The 27,736-nt window shown below is 38.4% G+C and overlaps 1 protein-coding gene across 5 annotated transcripts in view; it reads right to left on the bottom strand.

Moving 5' to 3' along the window:
- Positions 1 to 424: 424 nt before the first annotated feature.
- The window catches only part of syt1a (synaptotagmin Ia), a 192,998-nt gene continuing 165,686 nt past the window's right edge, over positions 425 to 27,736 (bottom strand). For 4 of the 5 annotated variants that reach the window (XM_082168286.1, XM_082168287.1, XM_082168288.1 and 1 more), the window contains 7 exons: positions 21,132 to 21,304; positions 17,208 to 17,333; positions 13,415 to 13,582; positions 12,411 to 12,578; positions 10,548 to 10,665; positions 4,505 to 4,638; positions 425 to 3,162 (listed from right to left, as the gene is read on the bottom strand). In XM_082168286.1, coding sequence (XP_082024412.1) covers positions 2,953 to 3,162; positions 4,505 to 4,638; positions 10,548 to 10,665; positions 12,411 to 12,578; positions 13,415 to 13,582; positions 17,208 to 17,333; positions 21,132 to 21,304 — 1,097 coding nt within the window. In that variant the 3' untranslated portion in view covers positions 425 to 2,952. The remainder of the gene's footprint in view (positions 3,163 to 4,504; positions 4,639 to 10,547; positions 10,666 to 12,410; positions 12,579 to 13,414; positions 13,583 to 17,207; positions 17,334 to 21,131; positions 21,305 to 27,736) is intronic. The other variant, XM_082168290.1, reaches the window with a different exon arrangement.

Below are 27,736 nucleotides of genomic sequence, written 5' to 3'. Positions count from 1 at the left end.
TATAGGTTCGATCTCTCCGACAGGGTAAGAAATCATATTCAGCTATGAATAAAACACATGAATCAATATTTATTGCAACATTGAAATGAAAGTGCCAACTATACTTGGTCCCACGATAAAAAGTAGAAACAAAACACACAGTCCATACTGTACATTCTGAGTTCCATAATAAATATAAAATGGTCTTCAATAGGGCACTAAAGGAACAATAACCAGGTAATAGTCATGAGTGTAATCATAACAGCGATAACAGAATGGTACAGCCAATCATATTAATAGTACAACAGATAACAAGATTGATACAATTCTCTTATATCCAGGTGATCTCAATAATGAGGAAATGATATCAGGACAAATATAAAAATATATACACCTATTCTGAAAGGGAAGGGTTTTATATATAGCCTATATATATATTTATTTATATATATATATAGAGACAGATAGATAGATAGATAATCTCATACTTGGGGGTACATCCTATATACGTTTACCCAAATGTTTGGATGGTTAAATCTGTGTGCAGGAAAACTCAACAGGAAAAACGGAGGAATCCTTAACAAGTTTACAGATGTTGAGCTCCAAACTACACACGTGTGCTGTGACCTAACCAGACTACGGTCGATGGATGCGTCGCCCCACTGAATAGGGTTGTGTTTTTTTGTCTTTTTTTAACCCCTATCAAGTGATACCGCCCCTTTAAAGACTAAGGGAATGAACATACAAGTATTGCACAGTGCTCAACAAAATGCTGTGTGAATTGACCTGCTTGCGCGCTCGGACGGCAACGGTTATTAGAAACTGACGATTTCTCGCCTTCTCGCTGGCGCGCCCTCTTTCGTACTCTCGTCGTGTGATAGGGGGATGGTAGCACAACATCACTATAGTACAAGATGGCCGCTACCTACTGAAAACTACAACGCTAAGCACACACCGCAGTCACAGTGATACACAACTCAGTCCCTACTAGAGACTCCTATGGAATGACAAACAGCTTTTTTTCCTCCTTTTATTTTTAAGTAATAGTGCTATCACCTACACAATAACATTGCAAACACTTAGAAACTCCTCCTGAAGCTAGCATCTAGTGTACGTGAGAGGTTCCTCCAAGATAACTCATGGTTTTAATGGACTAAACGTCTACTCGTCCTCTTGTTAGACCCGTAGTAAAGGACATTAGAATGTAATGTTATCACCTGTACAGACCATTAACTTTTACGGTTATTGTTAAGGATTCGCTAATGCTCATGGCGTCCAAACCGGCCTGCGGCCGGTCCGCTTTTAAATGAACGGACCGTGCGAGCTGACCGTGAGTCCGTTCAGAGACGGTACAGTGCAAAACAGTAGCCACAGGGGAAGGGATTGGCAGTTAAGCATGGCTAACTATTGTCACTGTCAGAAGGCAACATAAAGCAAAAACTGCTGTTTAGGGCACCGTTGCGGCCAAAATACATTGTTCCCCGATGAACCGAAGCTACGACCACTATCCGAGCGGAGTGTGCGTGGAGGGAGGAGTCAGGTACGCCTCGTACCCCCCCAAAAACAATGGCAGTGTTTAAAAGCTCGCATCTCCTCATCATCGACTAGTCGGGACCGACCGCTTTGAAAGTTGCCGTCCCTCAAAGTTTGATTACCTTTTGATTGAAGGCAAGGGAGTCTCTTGAAACAGACGCCCCGGTGTAAATAAATCCCCCCGTAACCCGGCCTTTAGCAAAGATTGTAAAAAAAATCATGCAGTTACCAAAAATATTCAGACGCTGACTTAATCTAAAAAATAGTTGTCTTAAAGCTAGAGTCAAAACTCTTGGTTTCATTTTTTTGAGGCTGAACCACAAATTCGTCAACGAAACGAGTCCAACGACAAGAAAGCAAGTGATTCACAAAATCAAGCTTCAAGGAAACAATGGCTACAGCTTGAGACTGTCCCATTAATTGTTAATTTCCAGTTTTCGTGAAGGTGCCAAATCAGATCCAGGAATCTAAGAATCCGAAAACAAGAAAGAAGCAAACAGGGGACCCGTTCTACTAAAAGTTAACAGCATCACCGTATTAGAAATCAAAAGAAAAGGCTGATTGGTTTTCGTCAAGTAAGAAGAATTCCTTCCGTTATATAGGTTTAAGCAAAGCGTACAGGTCCTCAGTTTGATAAATTAGTACAAAAAGTTCTTACGCAATCATGTGCTTGTATAATTGCCAGCAGCATATTACATTTATACCATGAAACCATATTAGTTAATGGCCTTGGTGTTCTGTGTGTCTTTAACGTGTACATCTGTATGCTTTTTTTTTTTTTTTTTTGAAGTAAACATGAAGCGCAAACCGTCCTTTACGAAGTGAGTGTACCTCCACTAGCGTCTTGCAGGTTGGAAATCTTTAGCTCGTAAATATTTATATAGAGATATATCGTATATTTTAGTGGAATGCAATAAGGTAAAATTCATAAATCCCGTTATTTATAATATTGGCTCTTCTATGTCTGCATTTACATAATTTAAAATAGAACATCTTATTAAAAACATCAAGGTATACACAGATTAGGAAACGGGTAACAACATACAAACACATAAACTAGAAATCATTTTCATCTGCATACTGATATATACACCTGTGGTATAATAAATTCCTCCAGTCATGCGCTATCTATACAGATCATATTGCTTAAAAGAAGGGGGCATTTGGTCGGGGACTTTAAGGTCGTGGATGGAGGTGAAACAATAAAGGACAGAGAAAAGTTTATCGACGGAAGGAAGGAAGGAAGGGAGGGGGTCGAAACTGACGTAACAACACAACATCTCAAGGGGGTGGTCCGAGAAGGCGGTTTTCTTAGACACGAAATTAGAAGTGAGGGTGCATGGATCCTTATATCACTGAGGTATCTACACACACTGGGTAAAGAGCACTACACGGGTGGGGTTGTGGGGTTGTGGGGAAGGGGGCGGGGCTTGGGCTGCTCTATTTTTTCTGAGCTGCCAGCTGGGCATCCACTTCCTCCTCCGGCTTGAGCACGTGCCACTGCGCGATGGGTCTCCTCGGGTTGGCCAGCATATCTGACCAGTGACGGAGCTCGGTGCCTGAGCTGTTCAAGCCCACAAACACTTTGCCGATGGCATCGTTCTTGCCAATCTTGTCATAGTCCAGAACAGTTATAACAACTTGAACTTTCTGTAATAGAAATTAGAGACACACAATTATAGACGTAACGCAAGACTTTCACTTTGTTTGAACATATGCCAGTTCCTCCATCACTTCTTCTGATCAAATGAAAATGCACACAAAAATATCTTTGAATAAAATTCATTTCAAAAAGAAAGGGTGGCAAGGAGTTTATTTAAATATGCCTTGGCAGAGCAGGGCAGAGCTTAAACAAGCACATGCAGTATATATTATTTATTCCTGTGATGTTGGAAACGGTTGTGCTGCTTAATATTTTCGTGAAAATTTCGACTTTTTTCATTTCAGGGATCTTTGATGAATAGACAATTCAAAAGAACAAAATGTATTTGAAATGGGAATCTTTTGTGACATTCTAAAAGTTTTTACTCTCACTTTTGATCAATTTAATGCATCCCTGCAGAATAAAAGTATTAATTTCTTTAAAAAAAAACATTACTGTTGCTGGGCTTGAATAACATTGTATAACAATGACTGAAAATACACATAGTGGTGCAATAGTTGATGCCATTGAATTCCACCACAATTATCTCAGTGTGACAGTCTATTCAAGGGCCTGTTACTCTGCAGCAGAGTGAGTCTTTGAAGAGCATGGCGGCAGATACCAAAGAAAGGCCAGCGGGTGCTACCAGAGAGGTCCGGACAACTCGGTAAATTGACTGCGAGCACACAACTGAACGGTGTGAGTTCGGGGTCAATGGCTCGCTCTTAGCTTGCTTACTTGGAGCTTGATCCGCCTGTGCACAAAATGCGAGCAGCCGATATGAATTAGCGTCCTCAGAGCCCTGATTATCCTTCGATCCACCTCTCTGCTTGGATTTCACTGACCGGTGAGAACAGGCCTGGGACCATTGTTCTCGGAGCCAGAGCTAATTTGCCATATAATGAAATATCGAGGGATGTACAATGAGCGAGGAACTGTTAGTTCGGGGTAGCAGCTTTTAGAAACGTCTGCTGCTTGGTGAGAATGGGGAGGGAGGAAGGCCTCTCTGGTTAACAGACCCCCAGACACACTTTGAATTCAAAGCAGCTCAAAGCATAACATTTATCATCTAAACTGTGAAATGCTGAATCAATTTGAAGCAATTTTACTCTTGTTGCACTAGCAAGCATCGAACCCATTTTATTCTCCAACTAATTAGCAACTACATTTTTTTTAAAAGCCTCATGCCGAGCCTTATCGCATTTCACAAGTTTCTTTTCGGCTGTGTTTTCGACACAGGGTTCGTACAATTAGTTCTCGACAACGATTAAATTGGGAATTTGCATCGGATTAGCCGTTGCCATATGAGAGCTCAGTTTCAGTACAAGCAACAAAGACAAATTTCATTACCTGGATTTGTTCGAATGGCACTTCGAAACTGAAAGACTCATTGTAGTAAGGGTTAAGGGTGTTCTTTTTGATTGTCGTCTTCTTTTTCTTCAGCCGCTTGCCGTTCTGCATCAGGTGGATCTTGACGTAGGGATCTGAAAACACACAGGAACAGGACATAGCATGAGACATTCTTTTTTTACTCACTTTTTTTTGTCCTCCAACTTATTAAGGATAGATTCCAAGACTTATCTTGGAAAACCTAGATATATGAGGGAATTTTAAAAGTGTGATTTCTACACCTGGTCATAAAAAGTGGAAACCATAAAGAACAATCAGTTTTTTTAATAAAATAATTGATTTACTTTAATTTCAATTATTTTGATTTATTGCCACTCCTAGTTTCTGTAAATATTAATTTATTCATTTATCTTTTATTCTATATGTTCTTATTTTTTTTCCCCTTTCATCATTCTGCTTTTGGACTGTGAAAGCTACTACCCACCGGAATACTCCGCCAGATGATATTAAGAGGTGTCCATCTATTGGTCTTTAACTTAAATCACTATATATATCTTTTCTGTGTTTCTGTGCACGCTGACACACGACATCTGCAGCCTCTACTGAAGCTCCGCCACAGAGCAGATCTCTATGGTATGTGTTAGGATAGTCCAAGCTTTTATTTACACATGGCAGCTGTGTGCCCTCCAGTCTCTTCCCTTTGACATTACTGCCATTCAGGCACATCAATCTCTGCCTGTGCCTCAAAACACTATCATTTCCAGCATCTATATTCTGTCCCCATCATGCATCTCTCTTCATCTGTTTACCTCACCCACTACTGATTCGTACTCACCTTTCTTGGAATGGCTTTTTGATTGAAACCTCACAAAACAAGTTAGGGATGAAATATCACCAAAATATCTGATTTTACGCCTATACACCTTCCATTTTGAAAAGGGGAGCAAATGTGTGTATTTTATATTATTCTGCGTCTGTAAAGAGCGGTGACATCGTATGCCTTTCTGAGCCTTACAATAAAAAAAGGATATAGCAGCAGTTATTAAGGTGAGTAATGGTTGATCTTGACAGATTTAACTATGTTTCAGAATTACTTTTTGTCCAACATGTAATTTCATTTCACCCCTTCTCTACCTGACACTCTTATATATCAGGAATTTCAAAACATCTCTGGCATTTCCAATCCCATTTTTCAACTATTCCAAATACTCTATCTCTGTGAAAAAAATTAGAGTAGCACATTCCATACAGAGAGAGAGAGAGAGAGAGAGACTTCGAAGGCGTGCTGAACTCCATACCCATACCATATTAGGAGCAGGGCAGCACAAAATCTGGGGCATGCGGTTTTTGGAAGTGTAGATCTTACATCTCATAAGGTGAGGGTGTGTAAGGATGACCATTATGCATACTGTATATAGTATTAGGATACATGTTAATCGAAATACATTTTAAGCAACATGAATCACACGTATTCCAGTATATTAGAAGATGTTTTAACAGTGAAATACTTTCTCCCCATCTCCTTCACTCTTTATAACTTTGTCATTGTCATTTTTCATACAATATATAATACCATTCAAAAGTTTGGGGTCAGTAAGATTTTCAAAAATATATAAATACTTTTATTTAGCATGGATACATTAAATTGAGTTTAATAATTTTACATCGATAATAAAAAAAAAAAGATTTATTGAGCAGCAAATCAGCATATTATACTGATTTCTGAAGGATCATGTGACACTGAAGAGTGAAGACTGGTGAGTGCTAAAAATTCACAGGAATAAATTACATTTTAAAATATATTAAAATAGAATGTTATTTTGAATTGTAATAATATTTCACAATATTACTGGTTTTTGGAGTATTTTTTTATCCAATAAATACAGCTTTGGTGATCATAAAAGAGTGAGCAACATGGAAAAATCGTACTAAAAGCTTATTACGGTAGTGTACATATATTTTTAAATCAAGATTTTAAATTTATGGAATTATGGTAGCACTAAAATGAACCTGTTCATCCATGTACTATGGATTAGGATATTTATTATTCAGGTTTGCTGCCATGCCGAGAGTTGAACTAATCATGTGCATAGACTTTTTTCAATTCTTGCATATTATATAATAATATAATGCAAATACTGTTTTTGTGACTGCAAACTGTGTTAATAATTAATTGATATGAAGTGATTGCATAGGTTGCAAATGTTGTACCGCACTTACAGAGCTTTTGTATGGTATTTATGCCTCTAAATGGCACAAAATCTCTTTTAAATGGATTTCTATCGTATTACCCATGATACAATGAAAAAGTATCCTTTCATATTTCCCTGATTCATCCATGGAGCTTCACACTCTGAACACTGATGCATTTAATTCAGATTATGCGAGATATTTCTCATAATAGAGCAGCACAGCACCTCCTGTTGAACTTACACTAACACTGCACGATCTGAAGAGCTCTGGCTGCTCGCTCCATCCGCTTTTAAAATGGTGAAAAACACGTAGCATGTCTATTTATGATGTTGAACTTAAACAGCACTTCTCCGGACCTATAACACTATTAACGGTGGTGCTTTTTCCCAGTTGCTTGGCAACAGAGTGCCTGAGGTTTGAGGTTGTTTGGGAAATCTGTGGTAGTCTACACTCACACAGAAGCCAAGCTAGAAGTTTGTGGTTCAAGGAGTTGGCAGTGCTTGTAGTGACTTCTGTTTATGGTTCATATAGTCACTTGAGAAGCTCATCTAAATAGGATACTGAAAATCCAAGTGAAAATAAAACTGGCCCTTGTTTCTGATGTGGTATGTTTTCATTGGCTCCGGCACATACTGTAGGCATGCAGACCCATATGGACTACAGACTCATAGGTGTCTCCTAGTGGTGGACGGCATGTACTGCAATGACCCACAACTATAGAAATGCTATTAATAGCCAATTTGGTGGTGATTTTAACCACTATTTTGCTCAAATACATAAACATGACTATGAATAGTATATGAAAAAGTATCTGGAAACTTAAGCCACACTTAATATGTGTACATACAAGCTGTACACTACTTTACATTGTAGCAAAGTGTAATTTCTTCAGTGTTGTCCCATGAAAAGATATAATAAAATATTTACAAAAATGTGAGGGGTGTACTCACTTTTGTGAGATACTGTGTGTGTATATATATATACACAGACAATATTATATTATATACATATACTGTATATATATATATATATATATATATATATATATATATATATATGATACAAATGACAAAAGCACATAACAAAATGACTTTAACTTAAACTAAAATGAAAATGAATAAATACTAACAGTAAATAAATACTATAATAATGTCTACTAGTAATAATACACTGCATATTAGAAACAAAATATCAAAACAAGTGGAATATGCAATCAAACGATAATTTTTTGGGGTAAAAATTCGTAAAAAGATGTACGTAAAAAACAAAACAATTACGTAAAAAAAAAAAAAGAATGTAAAAAGTCGGTTCCCCTTAAGCTTACACGTGCGCGTTTAGGAATGGGTGTGTTTCTTCAAAATAAATGTCACTTGATATTTTGCTATCTTATTTTAGTTCATTGGCATTCCTACATTTTTAAGTGGGGTTTAAGTGTCCATTTGCTTTCTGAGACTTTGAAATTGTACCAAGAGCTCAAGCAATACAACATGGTATCAGCAACACCAAAGTCAAGAGTGCATGAACCGATAAACTGCATAATCTGAATGCAATGCGAGCATCTCCCAAATGCATTGAAAATAAATGCAAATTTGTACATATATGCAAATACAAATACTAAACCAGAAATATCGACCTAAAAGCACATCGAAGAAAAGTACAGAGATTGGTAAGCAGTGCTCTTGTGAATTAATTCAAATTACATTTATTTTAGCTGCAACAACCACGTCTTGTGTGATTAGGCAGAGTAAACAGGATTTGAAAGGAGAAAGGGATAAATTATAGTGTTCTGATGAGTTGTCCTCCCTGTAGCTGAATCACAATGGAAACAGTCACTAATTATTGGCATGATCCATGTGGGCCTATTGTTTCTAATCATGTGACGGCTCTTTGGACATGCTCTCCAGTGATTCCTTTGGGAGAATGACTCCCCCATAACAACAATTAAATATGAGCCATTTTCACGAACTTGGAACGAGAAGAAAAACAGAGAGAGAGAGAGAGAATGCTGGGACAGAAATGTTTTTCTAGTACAATCAGTGGGAACACAGAGCGCTTTGTCAAAAATGTTTATTTCAAATGCAAACCGTCGGAGTCTGGCAAAATCCCAGTAATTGACAGTGAAAGCACCCTTAACTGCACAATTTTCGCACAGGATTTGATCGATCTGGCAAGCGGCCAATTCACCAAGCACAACGATGTAACGCGATAGGAGGTTTGGGGGTTATAGTTATCACATTGTGAAACCTATAGTCCTCCAAACACAAACCCATAAATAGAACTGTTAACAGTGTTAATTTCATCAGAGCGCTGGAGTACCTTATGAAACGTGACCGACAGTTTATAGCCGGCTTTAATCTGGATTGCTAATGGACCGGGGAGAGTGAGAAAGTTTGTTCTCAGCTCCGCTGCTTATAGCTGAGCGATGAGAAGTAAATGCCGGGTCTCTTGGCTCCCAGCAGTGGGTCTGGAACTGATGTCCTGCTACTAGAGGCGAGAGGGTGGGGAAGGATAGATGGACGAGGCAGAGGCCGTTTTTCATAAGTGGTAACAGCACAGATGAGGACTGATTTCTGAATGCCGAGCTGTAAATTTACTCAGCGAAAATGTATTCATGTATTCACCAGAGCCGAATATTACTTCAGCTGATAAAGCGCGGCTCTCTGTACAGCCGCAGGTTTGAGAAGTGTCGGATCATTTCAAGCCACATTTCGACACCCTTGGAATTTGTAGCTGTGAATGACTGCGTATGCATTACATGATTTTAAAAGTGAAAGATATACTAAAAGTGACTTCGCATTTACATACAGACAGCTACGAGAAAATGAAACCGTGTTAAGGACAACATGAAAGGAGCATTCCCGATGCATTTAACTTCCATAACGCGTCTGTCTTAGTGTATTCAGCTGGAAATTATGTAAAGCGGGAATCTGATTAAATGCAAAGATGTTAGGCTATTACTGTAATAATATTTGAATAATTTTCTGCATGGTCTTATAAGAAGAAAGTGATTATATTTTAAAGAACAATTAAGAAAAACATTTTATGTCTTTATGATAATGTGCACTATAAAATCAGCAGCATGTCTTTACCTTGAAAAGCTCACTGTATCATTTGTTACACAAATTTCGAAGGCCTCTAGATTATCAACATGATTAAAACTTTGCTGAAAAGCCTGTCGTACACAATCTACCACATGTCGTCTGATTGATAATGTATACTTGTTTAGCAAGTAATAGGGCTTATATTTGCAAGTAATTGTCCAAAAATGTCCAAACGTAAGAATAACATTTACATTGTTGGTAATATTTCAAGATGAACACGCACTGGACTGAAGCAACTTAGGTTTACTTGATTATCCATAAATTTTTTTTTTAGATAAATCATGTTTTAATGAAATCATGTTAAAAACATATAGCACATGTATGTTGCATTATATGTTTTGCCCCCACAATAAGTATAATCGTACTATTAGTTTGAGATATAGAGTGACAACTAATATTTATATGCATTTTGTGTGAGTAGTCTGCTAAATCTCATTGATTTACATTAACTAAATAAAATTGAGGTGTTTTTTTTTTTTCTCCTCGAGCTCCATATTCTCCTATAGGCCTATAATACTATATGCATCCTATATTCAAGCCTGATGCAACCAATATGATACTAATTTTATTTTCCCTTTAGATTTGTCTTTGGTTAAAGAAAATGAAGTTTCTGACTATTATTTCATATGTCAGGCTTTACAAATAGGATCCATTTTGGTTTCACAGTGTATGGTTTATCATGACAGCTGGCAACAAGAGAGACAGTCCTAAACTGTCACACAATGGCACAAGCCAGTAACTGGACTCACCTGACAGGCCACCGACATCCATCTTCTTCAGGTTCTTGGCCTCCAGAACGACCACGGTCAGTTTGCCAGCAGTGGGCACATACCGCAGAGAGAAACAGATGTCACCCAGCTTCTCTTGCTGCGAGTGGTAGAGAAAAGTTCAATCAGGGACATCATTGTGAACCTGAAAACCAGTTCAAATTTATTCACTGATTGAATTCTCTAACAAAAAAAAGTGCTTAAGAAGAAAAGCCGAGAACCAAACACCTTCAACTAAAGTAATTTAGCTAGCACACAAGAGGCGTGAAATATTCCTCTTTACACAAACACTTTTAGACTTTCTCTCACACAACATGATTGATAAGAGAAATTGAAATGAGGAGCACAGCGTTTGAAGTCTTTCAGTCAGATTCGCTTTCCACAAATGTAGTTGCAGGGGTAAACACATTGAAAATACATTTACATGTACAATACACATTCCATTAATATTTCCGGAGCCATTCTCATAAACATGGGCGCAAACATATGTGACATATAGAAAACAGCAGGAAGGGGTAAAAGGTTACATCACTTTACTTTCGACTGGCTGATGCCATTTTCCACACAATCAATTTTCTGTCAATTAAAAGGTCATCAGAACAAAACAAAAAAACATTTGACTGCTTAATTAAATGAACCCTACAAGGTAAATATGTTGAATCGACTGCTGTTTGACTGAAACACCCAATTATTTACATGGAACAATTTTTTTAAGGAAGCCAGGAATTGCGTAGGGGGGAAAAAGAGCAAAGAGGACTGAACTGAATGGAATTGCAAAAAGCTACGGTCTTTTGCAGTTGATTTTCATTTTATTTTTTACTGACACTTAAAGTGACATCCTCAGGACACCACTCTAGAGATCCTTTGGTAAAAGTCAATACGCTCCAGCTTTCTCAAGCGTTGCTTGAAGTGCTTTGCTAGCTCATCGGACATGGAGTGTTACAGCAGCACAAACTCAAAGAGCAACCTTCAACGTATGTAGATAGCCTTCAACTCTCTGCCCTTAGCAGGCTTTTGACAGCATCATAATTAACCTTTACACCAAGGAACCGTGACACAAAAACAAGGTTTCCATAGAAACCACAGCTTAAATGCTATATTCCATGACATTTACCATGAAAATTGAATCTCCCCAACCACTGCTTGCAAAGTCACACTTTTTTATTAATAAAACAACGGCACGGCCCAGCTGATTAACTGACATTTCCATTGAAGATAGATAGCCCTCAAGTCTTGCACCTTTACAGTAAGTGAATTTCCATGCAGCTCCTGCTAAATTATATTTACTCTTGTTGTGTACAACCTTTAAAATATATGAGTTAACATTTGGGAACATTTCAAATTTATTTGGTGCATGTGTTAAAGAAAAGCACTGGGAGTATAATTGTTTAAACGTTCCAGTCTTTTTACCAAATCTTGTACATTTTTATTTTAAATATATAAGATATTACATTTATATTGCTACATTTAAGTAATACAAATTATGTTGTATTATATTACACGACATGGATCTCCACATGGGGACTGCCATGTTGAGATCACATGTATAGAAAAACAAAAAAAATTAAAAAAATGTACGCAGTCACTTAGTAGTTGCTACCAAGTGGTATAACAATGTAAACTTAACCAGTCAGTGAACAAATCAATGTGAATAGATATGATTTAATATTTTGTGTGAATGGATTACAATTTTAAGTCACTGGGAAAAATTACTAGTAGTGAACAACTGAATTGGCAAAATTTCTACGCTTAAGAAGGTCAGGCAATAAAAATTGAATATTCACTCATAACATAATATTTAATCACATTACCAGGGAATAGGTAATTTCCACCCATGCGTGTTACCTCTTCTTTCTCAGCGCTCACAAGGTCCCTCCACTCCTCAGTCACATGACTAAAGTCGACTTTATTCATAGGCACCTTCACGTCTCCAATGGCGTCGTGTTTGGAGAAGCGGTCAAAGTCATATACTGTCATCATCAGTGTTTTACCTCCAAGCTCAGTGTAGGGAACCTGTAGGATATAAACGGTGAAAATAATTGCTTGCATACCTACCCGTCTACCACCAAGATGTTGGAATGAAACTAAAGGACAATTGCAGGTGTGCCAGACAAAGACAGAGAGAGAGAGAGAGAGAGAGAGAGAGAGAGATTTGATTCTTGATTGCCTCCAATTGAGCTGTTTTTCAGACAAAACTCATTATCCCGAAGGACTTGTTCCAACATGGCGACAAACTGCTTGATTGGCCGGGAAAGAGATAAGACCCAAGGGTTGCTATTTTGTCCTTGACGCTATCACACACACCAGCTCTCCAGTGTCTTCATTTCAATAATGAAGGCACTTGTGATTACATGTCTCTCGATGTTGGCGTGTGGTTCATTTCTCATTCTCAAGGTACCATATCAGTTGAAATTGTGCTAGGCTAAACGAGGAAAAAACAGGTAAACAGTCCTCTACCCCTTTGGTTGGCTCAGTTATATAGATTTTTTAAAAAGAATTCAACACTTCACTTAGCAATTTATTAGAAATTTAGAGGTCTGACTGCGGTAATTACACAAAAATGATTTTCTAGCTGCATGACGTCTCATAAAAACGAATCGGAAAGCTCTACTGAACATTCAAAATAGAAATTATGCTCCTTTCTGGATGACAGACACCTGCAGGAGTCCATCCTCACGTCTGCGTGTAATTACTCCAATGCCTCATGTCTTGTTAATAGACCAGATAAAGTAATCAGAAATAACTTGATCTATTGTATGAGTAGAATGTGAACACATAGATCCAATGGCAAATTGCTTGTTATGTGAGCATTCAGCAACGTTTGATTAAGTTAAGTGTTTGTGACCTACCTTAAATGTGAATTGCTCATTGAAAACAGGATTCAGCGTTTTCCGGTGGACCTTTGTCTCAAATTTCTTCTTCTTGTCTGGAAGAAGGTAGACCTTCACATAGGGGTCAGAAGTACCACCCATATCCATGGCAGGCAATTCTGCTGCTTGGATAATCCCCACTAAGAGCTATGAGGGGTCAAAAGTCAAAGTTTAAGTGAACATGATTAAGACCTTGAAGAGGAGCATGGTGTTTGTCTGAACCATCATCCCACCACCATTCTGTAGATACCTCTGTTATGTCACGTAAAAGTACTGGTGTTCATTGTAAATGTTGTAAGGATCAGATTCATATAAAGACAGTTGTTGCTCTTTTAACTTGTGAGCCTTGGGAATATCTGCTTAATAATATGAAACGCCACCGAGAGGTCAGTTATAGCTATGATGCTGAGGTGTGTACTTCAGGCCTGGCCTGCATTACTATTTAAACAGTCCCAGCATTAAGGAGGTGATGGGGTCAGGCCATGTCAAGTGTGGGCCTCCTGATCCTATCTCCCCATCAGCTCTGATAATTGATAGGCCGGCTGGCTGGGCTGAGGTCCTGATTGACCTGCCAGTCACCATATCCCCTGCATACCCTCATGGGTCCTAGAGTCAGTCAATCAAGTTCCCATCAGCTTCCCATAAACCCCCCCTTCTCTATGTCTACACAGGCACTCGGGCAAAGATCTCTCTCTCTCTCTCAAATTCCGCTTGTGCTGCCACAGAAAGGATGGTTTAGATGGTGGCCATCAGAGAACCCTGTGATTGTACTTTTGACAAAGGAGCTATAAAGATTTTAAAATCCTGTCAGGCTGTAGTAATGTTTGATTTTTTTGCTATTAAATGGTGATGGGTTTCAGGTCTGGACAGCTTTATTGCTTCATATTGTCATCTTGGATGAAAAAAAAGTGTTCTGACTTCAAGAAAAAAACACCCACCACAAACAGTTTGAACACAGACACAAACAGCAAAAGAAATATCTTTATTTTGAAGGAATTGGTTGCAAGGTAGAAAATGCTCCACAAATAATGTCCATTGCCCCCATAATCACTGACTCCATAGAGCATTGGTGAAAGTGATTGACAAAATAAGAGCCCTTTTTAACTCCTTTTTACCAACAGTTCGCTATTTTTGGTCACGCTGAAATATGACCATTAACGTTGCAAGGACTGGAGAGTTAAAATTTCAATATATGTTGATGCAGCATAATTGTATATTTCCTACTACTAGACAGGAGAACATTTCTTGGAAGTTTGAGCCCAGAGTTAGATTTGGACAGGTTTGCAATGGAAAACTCAACATCAAGTTAAGAAATAACTTGTAATTTCCAATTATCTGTAAAGGTCAAGTTCACCCTAGAAAACACCTTTAACATAAGCCAATTTTAACACTTCTTTCAAGATACTTGATCATATTGCAATGAGGAGATCCTGTAGCTAAACTGGTAGAGCATATTGTAACAATACATTGATATGGATCGATACATAGATTAAATGACTAACAGATGCAACATGTAAAAAATCAATACCAGGGCAATCAATACCTGTTGACAACAGACAATGTATAATTCGTGCTCACAAAATTATACTTAATGTGACCGCACCTTTAGCCCCATTTCGCAATGCATCTTTAAGTGGCGTCACTGTCAGTCTCACTGGAAGTTTGCGACACGATAACAGATGACATTTCTAAGTCTAAATGAGAAGTCTTTTGTAAGAAGCTCCTAGCTGTGAGTTAGATTGAATAGCTGTGAACAACTGTAGCAGTATGAGTCAGGGTGGATCTGTCTCTGGGTGGATTGGACATAGATGGGGGGTGAAGGAATATTTAGTCCTGATGAGACTTTGGCCATAATAACCTTCAATCGCTCTGCAGGCTATGAAAACTTCACACAGTTTGAAGAATCAGATTGATGCAGGACATGCTGGAGGAAGATTCAGCCGTATGACTTCAACTCAGTGGGTTCAGTACTCACAATCTCTCATCTGAAGGCTGTGAGCTGTCATCTTAAATTAATGGTTTTCAAAAGAAAAAAGTTTTTTTTAGGGGTGTTTGTTATTTGGCACAAACAGTGAGGGGTTTCTGTCCTTAAAATACCTGATATTCATTAGAAAACAGGCCGTGATGGCAATGATTCACCTCAGTGAACGTGTATGTATTCACAGTTCAATCCACATCTCGCTTTCTATCCTCATTAGCAACATCACCCTTATCTGCACCCTGTCTCTCCGTCTCCCCAAGGAGCCGCCCTGAATTCTGAGATATTGTGTTGTGTGGCTTTTGTGACTGCCATATTTTGTCATTTTTATTTTTACTCTCTGGCTAAAGGTTCAGATTACCTTTAAACAAACCCAGAGTTTAGTTGAGCTCCCTGGAACCTTTCCCCTTTGGAAAGGGCAAGAGTTGCTGAAATATCTCCCAGACCTCTGAGTCTGCCTGAAGCGATACTCGGCTTGATTTAAAGCCAGACAGGAAAGAAGCACGCAGATTTCCTGCTGGCATGGAGGGTGGAGATACATGCAAGTGCGTCTGTCTAGTGGAGTGTGTGGGTCTATGGGTTGAATCTGGGTCAGGCTGATGTGGATTTCTCTGCATCTTCTGCACTTGTTTAGTGAATTTGCTCCTTTGTGTGCATGCTACATTTTATACTCATATTCTTATCCCTCATATGAAGGCTTTAGTAGAATTTAAGTCAAGTCAAGTCAAGTTTATTTGTATAGCGCTTTTCACAATACAGATTGTATCAAAGCAGCTTCACAGTATTAAATTAAAATAATACAACAAAGTTTGTTTCAAGAGGAATTTGTTGATTGATAAAATTAAATTAAATATCCCCAAAATATCCCCAACTGAGCAAGCCAAAGGCAACAGTGGCAAGGAACCGAAAAACTCCATCAAGTGACCTAATGGTGTCCTAAAACTCCATCAGGTGACCTGAATTTACCAGCTATTTGTAATATTTTTGTTATATGCCAAAAGAATAGAACAAATGCAGTATCTTAAACATGTCATTCTTGTTCTTAAAACTGTTATGCCATAAAATGAATGCATTACCAGTCATTTGCAGTCATTTTGTCATTTCACAACTACATTGACACCATACAATGAAAAGCTGTAATTTGTGAGTATGTGATGGTGGATAATCTGGCTCTTTTCATGTTTGTAGCTTTTTTCTGCTCGGTCTCTGTGTAAGACTATATGCACAGCTTCAATTATCTGTCAGCCAGGATCTGACAAAAGGAAGCACATTCATTCTGGAAGTCACTTAGCTTTCAAGCTCAACAGCCTGTAAGAGGCGCCCAGTGAATTTCGGCTTAGCCTCAGAGTTGAAGACAAGCCAGCACTCTCATTCAGTCAGTGTGGAAGAAAGCCGATTCAAACACAAATCTAACTGCTGTGATGTGCCCTTGACATTCACAGCATTTGGTGAGTTTACAGGATGATGGGCATTATTTCTTAAGTGCTAAGTCTGAATTCTTCTGGCTTTCAGAGATAGCACTTAATAATAGAGCACAGCTATAAAAATTACTCTGAAAAGTGATTCATATTGTCGAAGTTCACTCTATCTTTGTGTTTTCAGTGTGTATTTTTTTTAAACACACACCTTATAGTGAGTATTCAATTATGTTAGAGTGACACTGAATAACCTTAGAGGAATGGGCATTATTTGAATGGAGCTCGCTACATTTTGACGGACAAACACGCTGTACTTACGAAGAAGACCTCACTAAACACCACACACAGTGACGATGATTCGGAGACGGCCCCTTACCGTATTCTCTGTGAAATTGTAATCCATGGAGTACTGTAATTTGCCAAGTTTCTCTTCTTCCTTAGGCTCTGCCTCTTTCTCTGTATCCGTCAGCCCTGTTTCTGCATCATCCTCATCCTTCAAGGCCTGAAGGAGACACCCACTAACAGTCAGTCCTGTCGGCCCAACGCTGGCGCAGCCCGATTGCCCTCGCCAGAGCGCCGGGCCAGCCCTGGACCAGCCTGCTCTTCAACCGCACCTCTAGTAGGGGGGGAGCAAGCACTAAAACACCACAGCAATTAAGACCATGACATGCTCAGTGATGCACTAGACTTGGGCTGTGAACCCCTTTCTCTCCTATGGAAAGTCGTGGAAAGAGTTGCAAGAAGATGAATGAGTGCAAGCAGTTTAGGTTGGTGGGAGGGGCAAGGCTAGGGCTGGGGGGTATGAAAATATATCGACAACGCATATAGTAATGTATATCGCTATTTTACAATGGCTTCGAACTTGGCTCATCCAATCATGTTTATGACGTTTTACCCTTCAGACTCTTCATGGAGGACTGGAGGGCATTTGTCCCTTTAACATGAAAGATTAAGTCCATAAAGTGGCTTATTATTGCATTAAGAATTATTATTATTATCATTAATGTTATATTAAATATTAGTATATTGTGCTTGAATTTGTATGTACACTGAGAAATATAATACTGAGTTTGTGTATATTATATTATGGCACAGTTATGTTCACTTAGATTCCAGACTAATAATTAATTTGTTATTAATAATCTTATATACATTTAATCTTCTAATTAATCGCAATCTTCTTAATAATTAATTCATTATGCATCCATAATAAATAAATAAGTAAAATAATTGAAAAACATTGATGGTTATATAATATTTAAAACCCCCCCAAAAAAGGCAAAAAAAAAAAAAAATGTATATCGTGTATACCAATACTTTGATACAAAATTACTCTGTCATACCGCCCAACCCTAAGCAAGATGAGCAGACAGATGTTCTTAAGAAATACATTGTACAATTCATTGACCTTTATGTTATTTCAGGCAGAACAATCTCTGGCATCAACAAATCAGTGGGGAAATGTTGTGGATGGTGTGGCAGTAGCTCCCTAGCTAGCCTGAGTCTAAGACGCTGTGTTAAGGGAAAGTCAAGTGAGCTTTGTTGTCGCTGGAAAGCATGCGATTGTTGAGGCAAACTCAGCTTTCAGTTCATTCACTGTGAAATAGTTGCCTTCTGAAAGGGCACTTTTGCTCATCGGTAAAGCATGCAGGGCATTCACGTTCTCAAGAAGAGTGCTCGTATAGTGACCCTCATTCTCTGTGACGTGATCTTCAACACACAGTGGCGTTGTCATGACCCTTAGTTATTGGTGATAACCACCACGCTCATGGAAGCTGTAAGCATCATGCCAGCAGAAGGTGTTGGTGGGAGGGATCATATTGTGTACAGGGCCTGTCTTATTAGTTGTTGGGTTACAAGTGTGAAAGCAGAAGGCTGAACAAAATTGATTTCTTTACTGTCTTATCTCCTTCTGAGGACCAGACTAGTCTCACAAGCACTTGTGCGCTTCAATTCAACAAGCTTTTCGAGGTGCTTGTTAAATTTAAAGGCATAGCTCATTCAGAAATAATTTATTCTCCCTCATTTGTTGCTCCAAACCCATATGAAAGCCGAACACAAAAGGAGAAGTTTAGCAGGACATGTGACATGTTCTTTTCCGTATAATTAAAGCGTATAGGGATTAAAAGCTACAGTAGTTAGCCAAAAAAAAACAAAAACAAAAAAACAACAACAAAAAAACAACAACAACAACAAAAAACAGCAAAAATCTTGCTTGACATATTATGTGGTCACCATTCACTTCCATTGAAGGGAAAACAGCAGCTAGGACATTCTGCTAAACATCTCCTTTTCTGTTCCAGGGTAAAAAAGGAAATCAGACAGCTTTTGAACAACATGAAGGTAAGCAAATGAAGAAATATTTCATCCCCTTAAATTATTATTTTTGGAACTGTAAAATGATTAACACTAGTTGGTATTTTTGCAGCTGTGAGTGTCCTTTATTGATACCCTTTCCATCTGACTGGCAAAGATGATGTTTCAAAAACATGTCAGCCAATTAAAGATCAGTCTGGTCATCGTGTCTGAAAATTGCTTCTTGAACAAATTTGTCCTGCTAATGAGGTGGGTGCTGTTCTCCTTCAGGACATTTTTCAATTTTAGGTTCAAGTGGACCAGATGAGTACTGATAATTTGGCCAAGGGCAGTCAAACAAGCCGAACGGATCACTAGCAGTTTAGCAATCCGTACTTTGACAGTTCTCTCAGCCATTTCACTTTTTTTTTAAATTGGTAATTTCACTCAAGCAATTTCCAGTTGCTTTTTTGGACATCAAATGAGAAGCATGTTTACACTGAGAAATCAATGTGGTTCAACCTTGCTGAAGCGTACCCAAGTGCATTTTTTCTCTTCATATATATGTGTATATGTAGACTTACACACATATATATTGTAGATATACATGTACTGTGTGCATAGTTACATATATGTTACTCTACTAGAGTAAACCTGTTATCAAGAGGCTATTAAAAGTCATTACAGCAGGCTATAGAAGATCCAACAGCAATTGGGAACCTACCGCCAGTGGCAATCCCGTAAAGTCATCAGACAAAACATAGATAAGGAGGACATGGAAGGAAGAGACACAAATTAAAACAACCACACACAAAGGTGACCACATGATTCTGGGCACACCAGGAGAAATGACTGCTGAGAAGCTCAAAGCTCCTTCTGCTGGCAATAAAATATGTATGTTGTGCAGGACATTGTACTCTGCCATATTGCTCTGGATTAGTGTGTATCATTCAAATACCTGTGCTAATTGGTTAAATAAGAGTGAAGATTCATTGACCATTAATATTTAGCCAATTAGCACAGGTATTAGAAACTATATATGGGTGTTTCCCTGCTAAAAACAACAGGTTAAATCAGCTTAAGTTGGTTTGTTTTGTCTTAGCTGGTTTAGCTGGTTGTCTAACCTGTCTAAACCATCAAAGATACAAGCCTAACCACCTTAGGCTGGTTTAAGTTGTTTTATTCAGCAGGGTTATGTTTTAAAATATTGATTACTGTATATGTATTTCAATGGCTGCAGTTATTTTTTTGAAACACCCATTTTGAATGTACTAATACACAAAGTAGGTTTGTAAACATCATATAGCAGCTATTGTATATCTGCTTTTCACCAACAAGTGTTCGCATTTGGTTTGACGCTGATAAACTGTGACATTCTGGAATGGCACACTGGGTTTTTAAAGAGTGTTGTTAATTATCTGTGTCTGTTCCTCTTCACTGTGCTTTGTGCTCGAAAATCAATGTCTCTAATTTGGGATCTGAGTGGTCTTGGCATGGTCTCAAAGCCAGTGTCCTTACACCGTGAATTAAGCTGACTTTGTCAATTATTCTGTTAGAAGTGTACTATTGCGAGCTTGCTAATACAATTAACATGCTAACTAGGGTTAAAGTGTTCCATATAATTTGTGTGTGGGAAAAAGCGAGCTGCATTAATGTTCTTTCTCCTATTTTTTTCCTTATCTACTGTCATTTCTCTGGGTTGATACCACTTCATAGCACAGTTAACCATATGCAGCACTACAAAGACTGTGAATTAAGTTAAATGCAAGGAAAACTCAATACTTTAATGAACCGTTAACATGCCCAGGTTTGCAGTCCTGCAATTAAATTCAGCTGTGAAACAACATCATCAACAGATGACTCGATCTAGATTGAGTTGTCTTATGAATATTCTTAATTAGCATTGTACATTAATAAAATAATACTTGAGAAAATAATTATTTCATGCAACTGCTGAGCACTAAAGAATAAGGCTAATCCAAAAATAGTAACAAATTGTTTTTACCTCGGTTTTGACACCGTCTGTGACGTCCTTCATGTTGATGGCATTCTTGCCCTTGTCTTTGCCCTTTTTCTTGTTCTTCTTCTTGAATATCCACTTTTTGCAGATGCAGAAGCAGCAGGAAACAACTAGTACAACAGCAACGAATGCGATGGCGACGATGGCCCATGATGGCACTGTGCAGACAAAAACACAGAGAAAACATCCACATTCACTACATTTCAAATCTTCTGGAGCTATACAATAGGTTTTTTTTTTGTAGGAACAGACCAAAATGGAAGTTGTTATTCAAATCTGAGTTTAAAATATTACATTCACTGTATGGAAAAGAGCAGCCAGGACATTCTATTAAGTTTCTCATTTTCTGTTACACAGAAAAGCCATATGGGTTTCTAAAGACAATAATTTTGAAATTTGAGGTGAACTATTTCTCTATTAAACTTTCCCCATTTATGTAAATAAAAGCTGCACTAGCATGACTGAAAATAGCTGTTCTGTGACCGGACTGAGCTGACGTATAGTTCCAAATAGCCATGTTGCTTTACGGTTCACTATCATCCCAGAGCAACAAAGAAACGGAACAGGCTAGAAGGGAAAAGTTTCAGTGTGTTGGTTGACACTCTTTGATCAATTGCAAGAGACCTTCATGTCTGCCGGTCGCACGGGATTAACGATCTTCGCTCAGACAGAGATGTTGCAACGCTCTAGTGAGAGTAATCAGCCAATTTAGCTGAAAACAGGAGCTGTTGGCATTCACAACTTGCCATTTGATCACTCTTGGAAGACATTTTGAGCTTGGCATTCTTAAAGCAATCACCCTCAGCACAGGATTTATTTGATTGTCAAGGACAGCATGGAACTAAATAAACAGAACAAAAATATTCTGAAAATGTTTAATAAGATTTGGACTTAATGAACAAAAATGTATGACACTGACCAAGTTGCACTAAAAACTTAAAAAATATAAGTGCTATAAAAATATTTGTGAGCAATTTACATCCATACAGCATAGTGTTGTAACCTAAAATAGTATTTCCTCTTCTGGTCATGACTTTATAAACACAGCTCCGAACTCCAGCGAGCGCTGTCAGGGGAGGACAATCGAGCTTCTCAGCTTTTCGACAAGATTAACAGCCTCCTGCCAAGAGAAAGAGCGACGCCTCTATACAGCAGGGCTAAAACTGCATGCGTCAACAGAGCACGAGCACCAGATACAAGAATGTCAGTTTCCTAGACTCAATAGAAGGTTCCTCCCCAAACCGACATTTGCTGGGAATAATTGGTAGACAGATGTGGTAGAAGAATCCAGCATTCAGAGACTCGTACAGTAATTACGTCTTTTGCGCACAACACATCAAACACCTGGCAACCAAATGGCAACTTTCAGGGAAGCAGATTTCTTCAGAAAAGACGATGATTTTTCCACTCCAGATTTGAATGTGCTTGATTTGCTCTGGGACAATGCAGAGTCAAGGACTGTATAAATAATGCCAGGATCCAGTGAACAAATGACATCTTGTATGCATAATTTGGGAAACATATAAGCACTCAAACATGAAATGGCACATCTCAAGAAACCGGACAAGGTCATATTTCACCTCAAAATTGAAAGAAATAAAGAAAGAAAGAAAGTTATTTATTTAAATTTTTTTTTGCTATGTGTTAATGAGAATTACTTAAAAACCATATTATCTATTCTCATGGAAAGTATGGGGTTGGATGTGCTTCACTGCCCTAAAATTAATGTCACAATCAAATCATAGTGGATATCTAAAATAGGCTTCATATAATATCATTTATTATTATTTTAATAAGAGATATAATTGAATTGATTTGACGTGTTTCTTTTTTCTTTGTAATATTGGGTAAAATCTAATCTGTTTTTCATAAGATTCATCCATTTTATATTTCAAATGAAATTCCAGCCACAACAGGTGGCATTTAGAACATGTCCAATATCCTGACAGCTTTTCTTTTTTCTTTTTCTTAAACGTCCTCAATTTGAAACATCTTTTGTTTCTCTTATCGTGGTGTGAAGACTTTATGTTTGATTTGGCAGTAGAGAAACATTCAAATGAAGGCTGCATCTCTGTCTCCTAGGAGGGTTAGACTTGCTACCACAGGACACATTTCCCAAAGCCAGGTCCAAAAAGAGAGAAAACAGGGAAGATAAAGAGTGCGAGAGAGAGAGAGAGAAAGAAAAATCAATTGGCTGTTGACAAAATCGATAAGCACTCTCATCTGAGGAAAAACAGTGAGTGATAGTCTAAAGTAACTTTGGGATCATCAGCCCACGGCCTCGACTTCGCTGTGGGGTAATGGAGGTGACAATCCTCCTCTTTTTTCCTTTGTCTTTCCTTCCTAGCATAATATCATTCACTGGACTTCTTCAGCATATTAATTTATGATAACAAAGCAAGACAAAACAAAACAAAACAAAAAACAAATTGGTTTTAGCTTATGGACAGACATCTGGTACCTTCCCAGATGGTTCATTCAAAATTAAGAGCAAATAACTGGGATCCCTAGTGTGTTTCTCTCAAATGCTTTAGCACACTTATTTCAGATGCACCAAAATATTACTACTTTAAAAGCATTGACTGGTTCAATATCTCGAACAGCTGAGTAAATGTGTTTAGCTCATTTAACATAATATTTTGGCATGGTGTGAAACTTGAAAAGAAAAAAAAAAGACCATATGAAGAAAAGAAAGAAAAAAACACACAACAAAAACTCTCATCAGGCTTTCAAAAAGCTTTTTCCAAAGCCCTGTCATTTCAATCCTTTTCAAACAGAGGAGAACGTGTCATCCATCTTAAAGGCCACTCCCCATTTTCTTTAAAAGCTTGTGGCTTAGACCATAATTGATCCTATCTAGCATCAGACCCATGCTTGTCTAGCATCAGACCCCTGATTCATACCTGTTATAACCTGCTCTCCGGCCCACACTCTTTTCTCCACCACTAGCCTGAATATCAGCCCACTAGGGGAATAAAGAGCCCCTTTCATTTCTATGCCTCCTCTAGCACAACCCCTGCCACATGGGACTCAAGCTGCACAAAGCATTGAGCCGTCCTGAGTTCAGACCAGCCAGTGCTCATCAGTTCTCTTGGAGAACTATCATTATTAGACGTGTCTCGACAGCGGTCTCATTGAAGATTATATTGCTGCGTTTCATTCAGTATCCTATTGAATGCTATGTGAAACTGGACTTTCAACTTGGGAAATCTGTCAGTCCACAAGTCACAGATTTTGCAAAGATAAATGCATGATGTAACACAATGTCGAGATGTACACAATTAATTAAAAAAAAAACGTTCACTTTTAAGCTACTGTAGGGCTGAGCGAATATGGGTAGAACTCTTTACTGCCCTAAACTTCAGAAATCCTTTTATATGTGAATTAAACGTGGCACAATGGCTTTCATCATCACAGTATGCTAATACCTATCTAGTGCAAGGGATTTAATCAGTATGCTGATTGAGGACTGTTGGGACACTCCAGTCGTTTGGACCTCAATGACACGTCTGTACCATTTGCTTCACAGAACATATGCTTTCAACTACATTCTGTATATTTACTAGTGTGTTCTAATATGTAACTATGCCATGTTTGGTCTCATCTGACAGCTTATAAACTGAAATGAATGGTGGTGAACTTCATAGAGATATTAAAGTATCCTAATGTACAATCTAGGTACTATTGGTTACACATGCTTTGAGGAGAATATATTAATGTTCTTCTCCCCCTCTTGATCACCACCCATTTGCCTCATCTTTTGGTTTACACTTACACTACTGAAATTTATATGAGTCAAAGAAATATAAAGTTCCCTCAAAGAGATTCTATTGACTGAAAGAATGTACACAGTAAATTTTGTTTGTTGAAGTTTGAAAATGTGAAATTCTGACTTAGATAATTAGATCATTATATATTATGTTGTGTACGTTTAACTATGTATATGACCATATTGCTGAATTATATTCACCTTATTTTGCAACCCAAGTAAGCTTTTTTATGTAAATGTGCAAGATTTTGATTCAGTATTAACTATTAACTTGAAGAATAAAAAAGTGCAGTAAGCAGTAAACATTTTTGCACTACAAACCAGTATACGATTATAAATTAAAATAATATTATAAGAAATACAGTCCCAGTTTGCAGTATCAAAAAGCATATTGAGCTGATTTGCACAGCTAAAATAACTAGAAGCGGATGACACCGGAAGTCATTAAATTTACAAATGGCTGTGCCCGTGGATACAGTACAAATATTTTATAGTCATGCTATATTTTATAATCATACAATTAAACATGATTCATATGTAACTGGAAATTTTGATTATCTAGAAGAGGATACTATGAAAATAAGATGAAAAACCTCTTGGTTCCAAGTGCCACAGGATACTGCAAAGGGACATAATCCCACATGACAGCGGCAAGCAGATATTAAAGGTCTGTAAAGGTCGATGATGAGAACCATTTAGTGCAACAGCAGACACTGAGCAATTCTGACACTTTTATAATGAAAGCTTATGAAAAAATTATGTTTAATACAACAAGCACAGCTTGAGTTTGAGTAAATTGACTGCTATGAGTACATTAGCTGTATTTTTAATCACACAGTCTGCTGTAGCAATTAGATTACTTTTATCACGATAGAGAAAAAATAAATAATACTTCTCATATCAAGCTTAGTTGTTTAGAAGTGAAATTGCATTGGTTGAGCACTAATAGATGCAAATAAGTCTAATGTTTCGCCATCCAATGCAATAAACCAGAGTGCTTATCTTCTTCATCAAGCAAATGTCCTATTCTGAAAGACACTTTTGTGTTTCTTAATTAAAAGAACCCGAGACCCAGAAAGCAATAGAAACATTTTCTAATTAACTCAATTGTGTAAGTGTCTATTGTCCTTTGGGATTGCAGAGCAGGCATGTGCTCTTCAACTTCCAGCAGCTATCTTTCGTTCCGCCGTGCACATGCACACACAAACTCTCAACAGGGAGCACAAAATGAGGTTTTGTAGCTGGACTCTGTGACTGCACAGCCAATCAGAGAGGAACATTATTCCAATTCAGCACCGCTGTGGTGCACAATCCAAAACCAAATACAGCTTAGAACAATGACACGACTGGAGGTGGATGCCAAAGAAAGTCTGCCATCTCGCTACTGCTTTCAAGGACGCCAAGAGTCCTTCCGGCCCGACCTTATCCAATTGGGTATGTGAATAAGATCTTGAGTGCACTCATTTGCTCTCCACCTTTTCCATGACAAAAGAATACAGCATCAGACTTATCAAACTGGGCTCACACAAAAATCTCACCAAGCTGCTTTAGGAAGCCATGCCAGGGAGTCGACACAATAATGACTCTGAGATTGGCATCTTAGATTTACAGAAGAATCTTATCACATTTTTGCAGTGCAGGACTGCGATAGATGGGCTACCGCATTATAACTATGTATTAAACAAGACATTACTTATGCAAAGCTACAGGGTGAATTTCACGAAAAAACTCAAGAACATTTTCATTTCATATTTGACCTAAAAAAAAAAAAAAAAACGGTAACACTTTACAATAAGGTTCATTAGTTAACATTAGTTAATGTATTAACTAACATGAACTAACCATGATTAATCCATTTGTTACTGTATTTATTCATCTTTGTTAACGTTAGTTAATAAAAAAACAGCTGTTAATTGTTAGTTCACATTGCATTAAATAATGTTAACAAGATTTTAATAAAGTATTAGTAAATGTTGAAATTAACATTAACAAAGATTATTAAATGCTGTATACGTGCAGTTCATTATTTTATTATTATTATATTATTTTGGCTCCTGCGATGGGTAGGGAGGCGTCCCATCCCTGTGCGTAGAGCCGACCAGATGAACCAGTTGTTTCCAGTGCTGACGGTCTTGTGCCAGCTGCTCTGCATCCTCCACAGCAACTCATGGTTGGAGGTCGCCCGCAAGGACGTCAAGCCATCGGGTCCGGGGTCTACCTCGTGGTCGTCTCCAGCCTGCGGCCCTGGGATCAAACTGGAGAATGGCTCTCGTCGGATGGTCAGGAGGGAGCCTGAGGACATGGCCGAACCAGCGGGTGCGACGTTGCGCAGCCAGGCAGGATGCTCTGGGCTGGCACGTGCGGGCTCTAAGCACTTGATTGGAAACCCGCTGGGGCCACCTGATGTTCTCGATGGTTCTGAGAGCCCTGCTATCGAAGCCATCTAATCTTGCAGCCAGTGTCTTATTTAAGGGCCAAGTCTCCGAGCCATAAAGCAGGATGGAGAGTACTGCTGAGTTGTAAATCCGGAGCTTCGTCTTGCGTGAGATGGTCTGGTGCCGCCAGAGTGGTTTCCAGAGGGACTGCAGGGCTGACGCAGCCAGGGCTCTTCTGCGGGTAATCTCTGGTTTTAGGTCCCCGTTGTCTGTCACTATGGATCCTAGATACACAAAGTTCTTGACAGGCTCTACAATGTTAATGCCAAGCCGCAGGGAAGGTGGATGCGGTCTGTCACCGACATACATGAACTTGGTTTTCGTCCAGCTCACCTGAAGGCCAAGCTTCTCAGCCTCTTCACTGTATATACCCAGAGTGTCTCTCA

This window comes from Leuciscus leuciscus (assembly GCF_965113295.1).
Source record: "Leuciscus leuciscus genome assembly, chromosome: 4".
Classification (NCBI taxonomy): Eukaryota; Metazoa; Chordata; class Actinopteri; order Cypriniformes; family Leuciscidae; genus Leuciscus; species Leuciscus leuciscus.
This window is presented reverse-complemented; position numbering and strand designations above follow the sequence as displayed.